The sequence below is a fragment of the Echeneis naucrates genome, chromosome 21 (assembly GCF_900963305.1).
Source record: "Echeneis naucrates chromosome 21, fEcheNa1.1, whole genome shotgun sequence".
In the NCBI taxonomy this organism is placed as follows: Eukaryota; Metazoa; Chordata; class Actinopteri; order Carangiformes; family Echeneidae; genus Echeneis; species Echeneis naucrates.
This window is the reverse complement of record NC_042531.1, coordinates 16,922,793-16,936,551: the sequence shown is the minus strand read 5'-3', so window position 1 is coordinate 16,936,551 and position 13,759 is coordinate 16,922,793. Positions and strand designations below refer to the sequence as shown.

The following is a 13,759-nucleotide window of genomic DNA, read 5'->3' as shown; positions in this document are numbered from 1 at the left end:
AAAACCCCTGTCTGTCTGTCTGCCTGCCTGTCTGCCTGTCTGCCTGTCTGTCTGTCTGTCTGTCTGTCTGCCTGCCTGCCTGCCTGCTTGCCTTCCTGCCTGTATGCCTGCCTGCCTGCCTGCCTGCCTGTATGTCTGTCTGCCTGCCTGTCTGCCTGCCTGTCTGTCTGTCTGCCTGCCTGCCTTCCTGCCTGTATGCCTGCCTGCCTGCCTGCCTGCCTGTCTGTCTGTCTGCCTGTCTCCAGGGCAACCAAGTGTAAACGTACAGCAGGAGGCGCGCAGCAATAACACCGGAGTGGAGAGTCTGTTGAAAAGGATCAAAGGTTTGGTCTTCAAATACGGTTAGACAAGACAAAAAGAAGGAATGTGAGGACGAAAGACTCACAAAGACTCAGATGAGATGGCATCACCACAGTAAGTGTATTTATCCTTTTCCTTATTTTAGCACAAATAATATTTGTGACTATCAGCAGTGAGGACTGAAATGATCAATAATCCAGGCTAGAAAGGTAATTTATACTAATATCCTATTCCTTTCAACTTGTTAGTATATGCCACACTTTACCTATCATGACTGTTGCTCTGTTAGTGTGGTCACATATTAAACCAGAGGTCAGCTTTCATAGGCTCATTTCTTATTTGCACGGACACACACTGACATACATAAAGAAATACACATGCTCCTGCACAAATGCATGTAAACTTTCACTGTTAAGTGTGTGTAAATGAACAATGATGTATGGCGACTCAGTTGCAATGATAATGTGAGTGATTTCTGTGCTGTCTCCGTGGGGACCTCTGGATCACTGGAGAGTTACATCACAGTGATAGCATGACAGTAATAGTCACAAACTCAAAGGCTACTATCACTGCAGTGTTTGCAATCGTTTGCTTTTTCCTTTCCTCTCTTTTATTTTTTTTTATCATAATACCAAAAAAAAAAGAAGCACACGTCTGGCCCAAAACTTTTCTTTTCCTTTGGTTCACACAGATCTGACCTGAAACCTGTGAACTATGGAGAGAAGTGACAGGACAAAGAGGAGGTGGCAGGGCGTTGATGAGACGCTGAGAAGGAAGCAGCAGGAGAGAGATGAGGAGTGTTTGGTTTTCGGCTCTGGACGAAATGTGGATGGCTGGGAGCAGCTGGAGGTCTCTGACACGGAAGATGAGGAGGAGCTAGGATGCACTCCACTCATCACTGCCTGCCGTAAAGGCAGGACTGAAGTAAGTTGTTGGTTTGTGTGTGTGTCTGTTTGTGTGTGGGAGTGTCAGTTTGGCACGGGGGACGTGTACTGTTGTATAATGTAGAATCAAGGCTGTGCTTTTACTTCAACATCAGTCCATTGTTTCTTACAGGTGAGCATATCCAAGGCTGGAAGCTATGAATGTGTTTGTCTCTATATGTGTGTGTGTGTTGGTGCTGGGGGGGAAGGAAGCGAAGGGCTTTTGACATTGTCTTTATGTAATACCTCTGCCTTCTCTCTGGGGTTATTTAAATTCAAAACAAGCTCATGACTTATCGGTAACAGGGGACACACTACCCCGTGATCCCCGGTGAAGTGACATAAGTCACAAACTGACAGCAGATATTTATCTACATCTTCTGTTTGAAAACTGGAACACTCACGAGGTGTCTCAGAAGCTCTGTATATTAGTATACAGATATAGAATATGATCCGCAAAACATTTAGTTTCAATCAGTCCACTGTTTTTCCTTTTGGTTTCACTTATTATTTTTCTGTGCGATGCTGTTCAAAGGTGGTGCAGCACCTTCTAGAGACCGGGGCAGATATCACCTTATGTGACTGCAGCCAGACGACGGCGCTCCATGTCAGTCCTCCGGGGCTCCAGCAAAAAGTGTTGGGCTGGCTGCCAAGGCCTCATCTGCCTCCCCAGGCACAACTGCTGCAGGCTTCATGGCAGGGAAACTTGCACTCCTTACAGCAGCTACTGGTAAAGCTCTCCCTGTCTTTCTCTTTCTCGCTCACATTCACACGAACACGGTCAGCTGTTGGAGGATTTCCCAGAGGAGCAGAGGCAACAGAGAGAAAGAGCTGATTTTTCCTGACTCTGTATTCTGTTTGTTTCTCAGAAGTGTGTTTTTCAGTAATTTCCAGATTTATTTGTCTTACTTCAATCGTGGATGGATAGCCTTTTCTAGTAGTACACGAGCAGTTCTGTGTGGAATATATAAGCTAAAACTGCTAAAATAAGAAAAGCGTTTCAATTTCTAAATTTGAACAGACACAAATCGCTGCATCTGTACATGCATGCCCTCTGTGCGACAGGGTCCTGTGTATTATTCATGTGTCTGCACCGTTCAGGCTCAGACAGCCAGGATGGATGTGAACGTTCCCAACAGTGACGGCGTGACAGCCGTGATGCTCGCCGTCAGGGACGTCGACCTGTTTCAGAGCATAGAGACACCCTTACCGTGGGACCACAGACCTGTGGAGGTGGTCAAGCAGCTGCTACGACTCTCAGCGTAAGTACAAATGTAGGACGCACACAGCAAAAAGCAATCCCCCCCTCAGGTACACCTCCAACATTATTTGGTTATGTTTTTCTCAATGGAATTCCCATCTTGAATTGAAATGCTCAAATTGTACTTAGTGCCCCAGCCAATTTTACGGTGACCATGGCATCAAGCAATATGTTTTTGTTTAGACTGACACAACAACAACAACAAATAAATGAATAAATAATATGCTTGAGGAATAGTAGTAGTTATGGTACTGTATATCCAATGAGAACATAAAAACTATTTTTCAACTTCCTGATTAGTGATCTGCAGCTACGAGACCACGGTGGCTGTTCTGCTCTGCGCTATGCTGCCAACATCAATAGCCCTCTGAGGGAGGAGATCATTCATGTGATGGTCGAGGCCCTGAGTCATACAGGTACACACACACAGCCCCTTGATCATGGATCGTTTAGCATGATTCATTGGACAAATAGGTTTTATAGTTGTCAAATTAGAGCAGCATTAGTCAACGCTTTTAGATCAACAGTGGAAGTACTTGTCTATAATCAGTTACATGTACACATGAACCCACAGAGAATTTTCAACTCTGTGTTGTTCGGCTTGTTGTTTTGGTTTCATGTTTTCATTGCCTGCAGCTTTAATGTCATGCTTCAGTTGCTGTCATCCACAGCGCACAGCTGTTTTCAGTGAAAATGCTTGACAAATGCACTGTACGCTGCCCCGGCAGCTCGAGGAGACTTAAGTGCCTTTTCTACTGATCAAAAACTTGCTAAGACGCACTAACATCTGGCTTTTGTTGTTAAAGGTAAAGGCCACAATTAGTATTCCCACCTGGGCCAACTGACTCTGCAGTAGACAGATATATATCAGCTCCAATTTGATCGGCACTGATGTGAACACAACACCACATCTCAAGGAGCGCCGGCAAAGGCCGGTCGCACCTGTCCAGCACAGTTAAACCAGCATCACGTGAGCTTGAGCATGACAAAGTGAGCTGCAGCCTTGAAATAAGCTGGAAGCATACGCAATCACTAATGGAAGCATCCACATGGAGATTAGAGCAATTCCACAGGAAGTAGGAGACGTGACTGATTGATTTGAACAGTTTGCCCGAAGACCAGCAGCTCATTCTTTCTCACCTCCCCTGTCTGTTTGTGCATGTGAAAATGTTCGTGCTTTCACTTGTGTATGTCCTTCGTCTGAACAGAAACGCAAACTCAACGGTCAAAAAAACGTAAATGGGGTTAATCGGCTTGAAAAAAAATAACAAAAAACTGATAGAGTGAATCTTAATTATCAGTTCCATATGTGTAACCTTACTTAATAATTAGATTTCCTGCTTACTGTTTTCAACTGACTGTTGACTGAATTTCATCAGTACTTGCTCACTGCTTCGTATTGTTTGGTTATTTTGATTCATTTATAAACTACGACTACTAACGCAAAAATAATGAACAAATAAAAAGCTACCATTCCAATTTATGATCCTGTGTAAGCACACACACACACACACACACACACACACACACACACAAAGAGCATACCACATTCATTCATAATCCTGTTTTTTTTTTTTTTCCTCAAAGTAAAACCTCCGCAGTTGCATTCAAAGCCGCTTCTGTGGGAAAGTGTTAGAAAGGCTTGTTTGTGTATGTGTTAGTGACCAGGCTGCTGAGGGCCCCAATGAATGTGTGTATCAGTTTGGACCAAGGATGGTGGTACAGATAAAAGGTGACGGGGGGGGTTCAGGTCGGACGTGGAGTGATGGAGTAAGCAGAAGGTTACAGGTAAAAAAAAAAGAGTTGTTTTCAGACTTTTATTTTTCAGTCTGTTCTCTTATCCTCCATCTTGTGTTAACAGGACAAGGTGTTGGATTCCGTTTTTCTGCTCTGCGCCTGTCTATCTCAATAAGCAGAAACAGTCTTTGATTGCTGCATCTTTTTGATGTCAGGAGAAGCTGGAAAGATTTAAAAGCATTTCTGTTACGTTTCTATTCAGAAGCTGCTCCTGCATCACCCCCGGCCCTGGAGAAATACTCATACCAGGATTTGGACTCAGACTTTGACATTGAGGTGGACATCGAGAGCCTTTATTCTAATCGTTCGGCAGTAACCTCCCCCACACAGACACACACCCATCAAGACCTACTGTACAGCCACACCAGGGTAAGTGATTAAAATCAAACAACTCTCTCAAAGGCCTTTTTCTGAGGAGAGAGGTTTGCATTTAGTGACTGAATGACTCATCCAAATTTTATATTCTACATCTTTACGCTGCATAATGCTTTACATCACCAGAACTATGTGAACACAGCATGAACAAAACTCCTCTGGTTAACTTTTAATGGCAATTATTGTGAAATACAGGTAGCTTGTTATGGATAATGAATACATGGAAGTATCCATATCTCATCTCATCTCATCTCATCTCATTTCTATATTTTACCATTTTGTGTGATACAAGTCAATGAAACACAGATACAGATGGAACTTCACTTAACATCCACTGAACCTGACAAACAGGCTCTGTGTCGAGTGCCCAGTGTGACTGTGGCCCACAAGTAGCTACACTTGACAAACACATGCAGACTGACAGGGAGCGGTGACCCAAAAGACAGATATGTGGAAGCAGTAATTGGCTGTTGGATAAGTGTGTGTGTGTGTGTCTCTTTGTGCGAGTGGAGAAGAGTTGGTCTGTAAAGCTGACACTTAGCTGTGTACACAATGCTAGTGTATTGTGGCGTTTCTGAAAGCAGGAGGCCACAGGCTGGGCAGATGGTTAGCAGGACGTGGTGTCCCATGTGGTCTGCAGGGAGACGCTACAGCATAAACATCCCATTTGACTGGCATACTGTGTACATGGGAGCAGTAAAACTACCAACTGAAAACTTAATACCAATAACCCAAAACCAAATTATTAAAATGATCTGAGTGCTAACCAGGAGACATGGATCTAAACCTACAGCTCCATTCTAGGAGCTGTGAAATACTGGCCTGTCATTTAGAAGCAATCCTTTAGGTTTGTTTGTTTGTTTTGGTAATATCGCCTCTTTTAGAAAGTTTTATAGAATAATTGAGAAGAGAGAAAATTAAACTAAACACAACATGGAATGTATAAAAAGAGTCTCTTGCAGGCACTGAGTCAGTCTCAGACTGCTATTGCAGTGCTTATACCAGGTTTAGGTTTTTAATACTGGTGCATATATAATCAGCAAATTTGCTCACTTTTGGTTCTTTCCAGAAAGAGCTGGAGTCTGCAGGTAGTCAGCCTCTACCTGATCATAAAGATCTCAGGCAAGGTAAGAAGTCTTCCACTGACTACTGGGGTTCAGATGGTTTTACTGGATGAACATGTTTGGTCAATGTATGAAACGGCCAGCACTTACTTTGTTGTTGTGTACATAGAGATGTATTTGCGTTGTCCTTGTCCAGAGGAAAAAGGGGCGACAGAGCAAACATACCAAGGTTATTTTTCACCAGTTTTTGGCCTTTTCAAGTGACAAATGGTCAGCTTTATCCCATATAGACCTTCAGGTAAAATCACCTTCCAAATGGAGGGCAGGGAAGGAGGCATGACAGGATGGGAGGGGTCTCAAATACAAAACGACCACTCAGCTGAGCTTGCTGCTCTTCAATGTCAGCTGCAGCAGCATGGCTAAGACACAGTCAAAGTGTCACAAGGAGGAATAGACAAATAGGGAAAACAGATACAAAGGCAGAATAAAGATGTGGAGAACAGGAGTTAACTAATTCCTTTTTGAAACCTAAGCTTGAAATGGGAGCTGAGACAACCATCGGACTCAGAAACAGGTAATGCTGTTTTCTTTAAACTGTGTGTGGATTTTTGGTACATAAGATACACTGGAAGTGTATATTTATACATTATATCTGTGTGAGCACCAGATGATGTATAAAAAGGACAGGGTCCAAGTTCTCATTTGTATGTGGTTATCAAGTTTCCTTCTAGTGTGAATCGAAACTTTGAAATCTGTAAAAAATAAAATTTGAGTAACTAAAATACCTTGAACTTGGAAAACCTTAGAATATATGTATATTTTTTGTATAAATGAGGCTGCAGCCTATAAAACCGTCGGGACAGAAGTGTGTGTCGCTCTGTGTTTTTAGTCGTTAACACTGTGAGAATACAATGTATTTATGAATGGTGGGTGTAGCTGTGTGTGTCTGTGTGTTTCTGCAGGAGATAAGGGGATCCCCCTCTGTCACCAAAACACCATGGAAACACAGAGAGACATGAGACAAGCCTACCAGGACACAGGGAGGGGAAGCAGGTTGGCTGGATAAAATCTCCCAATCTTTCTTTCTTTTCAAATGTAAGCTGTAAAGAAGGAATATTTAACGGGCTGACGGTGCTGAGCTGATAATATTAACAGTGCTGGCACACATCGACATCTGTTCAGACTTAACATGCAGAAATATTTTGTGTGTGCAGTTAACACACATCGCCCCCAATGCACTCACTCTCTTGTATACACAGCACGCTCTCTCCCTGGGCTATAGTGCACAACAGCCTCTTACTTTTACAGCAAAGGAGTGTCCTCTCAGGTTACAGCCACAGACCTGTACGCAGGCACCTGTCACTTTGTCCAGAGGACAACCTGTTCTACCCAAACAGGTTAGAAATTCAGAGACGGAGCAGGGGGAGGTAGGGCTTTGGTGAATCAGCCCATTGTCTGCAGTGCAGAGCTCTCAGCCCTGAAACAAGTCCAAGCTCTCTGTGAAGAATAAAGGTCTTTCAGCTGCTCTCTAATTTCATAGCAACAACTTCCTGAAACAGAGAAAGACAGGAGGAAAATGAGGCCTTTCGCATTATCTTCAGGGCAGCCCAAAGACAAAAACTGAGGCGTTTGTAATTTTTCTTAACTGATATTAAGACAAAACATGCACAAACAGGAAAAAAAAAAAGCATCACAACAGTGAGACCAACCTTATAATCGCTCTGTCTTCCTCGACAGAGGAGGTTTATCTCTGCCAAGTGTGAACGACAACACCAGACGCTGGGGTCACTTGTATCCCACACCTTCATGTGGGTTGCAGATTACCAGGACCCCCTGTGTCCCCGTTTCCCCCAGACACAGGTACGCAATGCAGCTGGACTCATTACTGAGACATTCAACATTGAATAGGAAGGTAATCAAGAGCAGATCTGTAGCTCATTGCCCTGAGAAATACTACCAGAGGGACTCCGACTAAAACAAAGAAGTCTGTTTTTCTTGACATACTCGTATGTACAAAAAACACAAAATATTTCTGTAACATTCCCAAAAAACTCAAACCTAACCCTGCGTGTCTCTCACAGGCAGAGGACAAGAAGTGTGGTTGCCGTGTGCACAGCTACCCCTGGGCTCCTGTCTGTGGCTGAGCCCAGCCAGCTCAGCCAATCTGCCCCCAGCATCATGGAACCACTGCTGTGTTCAAAGGCCATGACGCAGGCCAGGGTACACATCCAGACCCGTAAGTAGACATACAAAAAGCAGAGCATCACTGAAAGACTTAAAATTCATGCAGCACTTGTATAACACGAATATTCCAAAATTATGCAGGTTGACATTGTGTTTAATAAAAAGTCTGTATTAGTACGAAGCATTTGTGTTGGATAATGATGCCTGTTGTTTTGATTCCTAATATTCTATTTGCAGGATTGGGTTCTCAAGATACTGTCAATGAACAACAGGTGATTTTCAACCAAAAAACCTTTGATATAAACAGATATAAATCATCTCCCTTGCTATACTGATGACTTGTCTTATCATGCCAACCACATCCACCGAATTGTCATCAATGTCCTTTTTTTATACAGTCCTGTAAGGGTCTGCATTCCCGAACACCCAAACTGTTGGCTCCACTTAGGAGTAGGCCCAGAGACAGTACAGCTCTACCAATGCTAAAGCACCAAGTTCCCCTGAGGCCCATCAGCCAAGGCCCCATTTGCTCCAGGACCATGCTGGACAGACCGTCCTGGGGCAGCCAACACGTTGCCCCCCCCACTACTACTAAGGGTGGCAGTGAGGAGAGCGGGTCCAGCAGCGGCCACAGCTCCATCGATCTGGAGGATGATGAGAGGGATATAGAGGAGAGAGCCTCAGAGGACAGCCATCTGAAGTTTGTTGGCGACAGGCTTTTGCAGAATTCAAAGGAAGTGAAGTCTACTGAGGCTGATTTGGTTGAGGAGACAAGGCAGCCTTTTCAATACCAGTCAAGGATCAGTCATATTCCGCCAATTCACCAATCAGCACAGAACCTGGATGGACAGCCTATCAGTCACAATCGTCTTGACACTAAAAAAGCTAGAAATTCTCACTGTGAAGGCAAAGCCACCAATGTGAATTATATAAGAGAGTTTGTTGACAATCAAACATTTACAAAATGTAACAATGAGAAACAAATTGACATGCTGAGTCATCATAAAGACGCTGTGAACAATGAAATGTCAGTCACATCAGACCCTAAAGACAAAAACCATGTGGGAAGTAACACAGAACCTGGAACTGACATTAGCGATGTAATTGTATTTGAAATGAGTAATGACCAGACTGATGGAACTGCACTCTCTGAGAGGAATCACAAAAATGATCTGCAGCACATTCAACCGGCAGAAGAAACCATTAAAGATTCCTGTGATAAAGACACCCAAGTAGATAACCCAGTCATTCACAGTGCTGAGGATGCAAGGTTTTACCTTCACAGTGGTGCTGTGGGGGAAACTCAGCGCCTTAATGCAGCCCTAAACCTTTCTCTGTCCGATATTGGTGCCAATGCAGATGAGATGATGTTGAAAGCCCCAAACTCTGCCTGGAACCAAGAGAGAAGAACCAGCAAGAGCCGTGAACTAAGGGCAAATAATAAAACTAACAAATCAAACTCCAACCTACAAGGACATCAAGACCACAGTATTTGGAAAAAATCCAAAAAGAATCTGAAGTACTCTCCTCTATCCACACAAGTAGGGGATAAAACCAGGAGAAGCCCTGAGCTAATTATCAGTGGAGCGGCCGCAGCCAGTAGAGGCACTTCAAAGCTTAAATCAGTAAAAGGTGCTCATCGTACCACTGACGCCCCGTCGCTACAAAAGAAGGTTATCAATCATCCACAGAGCAAAAAGGCCAATCCAGACAAACTGAACAGCAGTAGAGCTCAACCTCCAGTGAGGGAGCTGAAGAGCGCCCAGCCGCTGAAGAGACTCAGTGTAGCGGGGACGCCGAGGTCGAAATCTGCTGTGGACTTCATCACCTATAAAGATATGTTTCAGCAGATACAGAGCCACAACGAAGGCCCCGCCATCTATGAGATGTTTGCAGGCCCTGTCTATGATAATCTTAGGGTTTCTAGCTCCTGTGAGAAAACAACGGACAGACAAGTGCAGTCTGCCGCATCTAAGAAGATGCAACAGTCCTCTAAAGTCAAACACAGAGCCATGAAACAGCCTCCGTCTAAGGTGAGGAGAAGCCCTGGGGAGAGCATGCAGGTCTCAGTGAAAAGCAAAGCAAGACTTGCATCTTCCAGAGTGACACCTCAACTCACACCCCTTTCAAGAAAGAGCTCTTATATTCCCAAACAGGAGACTGAATTAGTTCACAATAGTGCTCCAGAAAAGACTGAGGATCATATATTATCCACCATAGAGGAGGCTCATTCAACACATGGCTTTAAAACATTCAAATCTGATGAGAAAACACATACGACGCCAACAATTACACCATGTGCTGAAGATTCTCATCACATGCTGATGAATATGCAGGATATTATTGTGGATTCACCAAAAGGAAACCCGAACAGACCACCAGTTCCCGAGTCCGTGTTACAGCACAACACCCAACAGCCAAAGATCTACACTTGGACATCCTCCAGCAGCAGCAGCCACACTGTTATGTCACCAATTTACCAGAAGTTTCTAAATGAAGTGGGAGATGGGCCGCTCACAGATGACCTGCTGCAATGTCTGGCTGAGGAGTTGATCTCGCTAGACGAGAGGGATGTTTCCACAGGCCTGTGTCCTCAAAACCAGGAATCAAGCATTAAGGAGTCCAAGAGAGATGATGATACTGGATCAATAGCAAATGTGTTTCCCGAGGTAAATTGTTGGTTAACGTTGTTGAAAGATACAAACTTGACAAAAAAAAAGCATCATATTAAGAAAAGGCAATGATTTGTTTTGATTGATTTGTTACATAACGTATGAAAACATTTTCAGTGTCTAGTTATTGAATCAGGGACTGTCGTAGGATGGCCTTTTTCGGTGAGAAAACAGGGGAGTGTTCTTCTCTTTCCAATATGTGGTTAATTTTGATGCAGAGACACACATACTTGGGTGACTGGTGCTAATGTGGGGTGTTTAGGCTTTCTTGGAAATGTTTTCAAACTGCATTTCTTTTCTTTTTTTCAGTTATGCAAGACTTAAGTAATTAACAGTAACTGTTCGGTTGTCTCACACACAGTGGATGATGGTCTTTTACACATGTACTGTACTAATCTGTTGAAAAGGGCTGAAATAATAATTAGCTGTTTAGAGATTTTCAGGGAGCCCAAGTTTCATGCCCTACTAAATCCTAACGATTAGTGTGAATATCACTGTAATCCCGCAAAAGCCCTTTTCATTTGATAATCTGGTTCGTGCTGACAAACATTGTTCAGTTTCTGTGATTGAGTTTATTTAATTGTAGGTCATTTCGACGGACAGCAGACCTCTGCGAGGCTCAGGAGGGGCTGCTGATGATGTCATCACATGGACAAAGGGTGAGGTGCTTGGCAGGGGAGCCTATGGGACAGTAAGTCTGAAGGTTTTAATGTACCGTTCATCAATTTTACCTATGTGAGACTCCTGAAGTTCTTTTGCGTGCTTTATTACACCCAAAGTACTGCGGTTTAATCCTGCAGGCTAAGAGATTAAACAAACTACCTGTTTAATACTTATTAGGTGTATTGTGGCCTGACCAGCCACGGCCAGCTGATAGCTGTGAAGCAGGTCAGTCTGGACAGCTCTGACCCCGATGCCGCAAACAGGGAGTACAGTCGCCTGCAGGGAGAGGTGGAATTGCTTAAAACGCTGAGCCACAGCAACATTGTGGGCTTTTTGGGGACTTCGCTTTATCAGCATGTGGTTTCGATCTTCATGGAGTACATCCCAGGAGGATCTATCGCTAGCATCCTTCACAGGTTAGGATGATTTAAAATAACTTGCCACTTACTCATTTGAAGTATCTGCAGAAACATCGGGACAGCTTCAGTCCTGACAAAAACTACATAGCAACACCTTACAATAAAAGGTCTCTACAGTTACCTTTAATACACAATTTGTTCTCGCCACTGCCCTCAGGTTTGGTCCTCTGCCAGAGCGAGTTCTGGTTCTGTACACCCATCAGATCCTGAAAGGGGTGGCCTACCTTCACCTGAACAGGGTGATTCATCGAGACTTGAAAGGAAACAACCTGATGCTGATGCCCACCGGCATCATCAAGCTTATAGACTTCGGCTGTGCACGGCGTCTCAGTTGCTTGAACCACTCAGCAAGCACCAGTGGAGACCTGCTTAGGTCCGTTCATGGTACACCTTACTGGATGGCACCAGAGGTAGCTATGGAGCTCTTTCAACTAGTCTTCTGAGCACTACTATTGACTTAGCAACTTTTGATGTTTTCTGATAATTTGTCATCCACCATTTAGGTTATCAATGAGACAGGATATGGCAGGAAATCAGATATATGGAGTGTAGGTTGCACAGTGTTTGAAATGGCCACAGGGAAACCACCACTTGCACACATGGACAAGATAGCTGCATTGTTCTACATTGGTGCTCAGAGAGGATTGATGCCTACCTTACCAGATGGGTTCTCAGATAATGCCAAAGATTTTGTAAAAATCTGCCTAACAAGGTGAGTGCATTTATTTGGTAAAAACAGATATGCTGTGTGAAATTTGAATTGGAAACAGACAGCTGTGTATATTTTTCTGATGTTTGTGAATGAATCCCCTAAATTTTCTCTTGTTGCTGTCCAATCCAGAGACCAGAGACTACGGCCATCTGCAGACCAGCTCCTGAAGCATTCTTTTATCCCCAAAATGGAGACAGGAGTGAACTCTTCAGAAACACAGAAGAACTTCTGTGGTCACCCACAGGGACACTGTGATTAACATGGAACTGCATTAAAATAGAATATTTTTGAGGAGAAGGGGGCATTTATTCATTTAATTTAGTGGTGAATCTTAACACAAAGTATTGTTCAGCGATCCTTAAAAGACCTGACACTGACCCCGGTGATGCAGCAATAGTGCCAGTGTTGGGAACAAAAGGCACTAGGGCATGAGCCAGAGACTTTTCTTGAAACTACAATGCTGAGAATGTAAAAAGATAAATATATCATTCATATTAGATTAGAATTTGATATGTCTTTATGTAAAAAACACTTGTTGATTGAACTAAAACAACTGGTGTCAATCTTTTGTTACTAACTTCAAATGTGCCAATCGTATCATAAATGCCCTAACTGTGTGGGTCTAGTGTATTTAGGTTGTGATAATAGTGACTAAACCATTTAGCATTATATATTTATGTATAAACAGGATAGTTTTCTTCAAGTTCAGTACCTGAAATATGAGCTCTCACCTCCTGTCAGTTTTCCTGATGAGTTATTGAGGAATAAGCGTGTTAAACTTGAGATGAACCAAATATAGCATACTATCAGCAACCATGTCTCCTCAAATTAAATCCTAAAGTTAATCAGTTTTCTTTTTAAACTCAACATGCATATAGAGTATGTGTAGTAAGTCGAAAGCAACAACCAGGATATATAATGTTTCAGGAGAGTGGGAACTCTGAAGTTTATTTGTAATATTGAAATGAAAAAACAATATAAAGAGTGGCTTACACTAATTTCTCCCCAACTGCTCTCGCTCTGTGTCCCCCACTGTAAAATCCCCAACAAGACTACAAACAATCCAGACTCAGGCTTCGAGTATTTTGCACCCTAGAAATAAATGAGTAACCTGGTCAAAAAAATAAATAAATTAACTGGGCCATGTCAAGATTTTAGAGCAATGGCGTTTAATGAGCTGAACTAATGTATAGACTTGTGACAGTTACATGGCTGTAAATATAATTCAACCAATTGGGTGAAACAAAGAACAAGCTTGGCCACGTTGTCGGTTTTCAAAATACGCAGCAGTTCGTCTTGTATATGGCATTAGTCACTGTTATAACAACTGCAGCTGGAATGGATAGAGCCAATGTTTTTTCCTTCTCCTGAACAGTACCCTGTCACTGA

At 43.2% G+C, this 13,759-nt stretch overlaps 1 protein-coding gene across 1 annotated transcript; it reads left to right on the top strand.

The window, feature by feature from the left end:
* The first annotated feature begins 250 nt into the window (after positions 1-250).
* Positions 251-13,112, top strand: map3k19 (mitogen-activated protein kinase kinase kinase 19). The gene is made up of 17 exons (XM_029530854.1): positions 251-414; positions 992-1,224; positions 1,759-1,953; positions 2,325-2,485; positions 2,785-2,900; positions 4,484-4,650; positions 5,726-5,783; positions 6,683-6,773; positions 7,458-7,580; positions 7,802-7,956; positions 8,142-8,176; positions 8,303-10,573; positions 11,163-11,267; positions 11,417-11,655; positions 11,816-12,068; positions 12,162-12,370; positions 12,500-13,112. The coding sequence occupies exons 2-17, from the start codon at positions 1,015-1,017 to the stop codon at positions 12,627-12,629; spliced, it is 4,518 nt and encodes a 1,505-aa protein (XP_029386714.1). The 5' UTR covers positions 251-414; positions 992-1,014; the 3' UTR covers positions 12,630-13,112.
* Positions 13,113-13,759: the final 647 nt, after the last annotated feature.

Excerpts from the sequence above, each read along its gene's own strand:
- map3k19 (XM_029530854.1), top strand. The coding sequence starts at position 1,015 with ATGGAGAGAAGTGACAGGACAAAGAGGAGGTGGCAGGGCGTTGATGAG. Across the intron at positions 2,486-2,784 it reads CAGCTGCTACGACTCTCAGC|TGATCTGCAGCTACGAGACC; the intron begins GTAAGTACAAAT and ends CTTCCTGATTAG. Across the intron at positions 2,901-4,483 it reads CGAGGCCCTGAGTCATACAG|AAGCTGCTCCTGCATCACCC; the intron begins GTACACACACAC and ends GTTTCTATTCAG.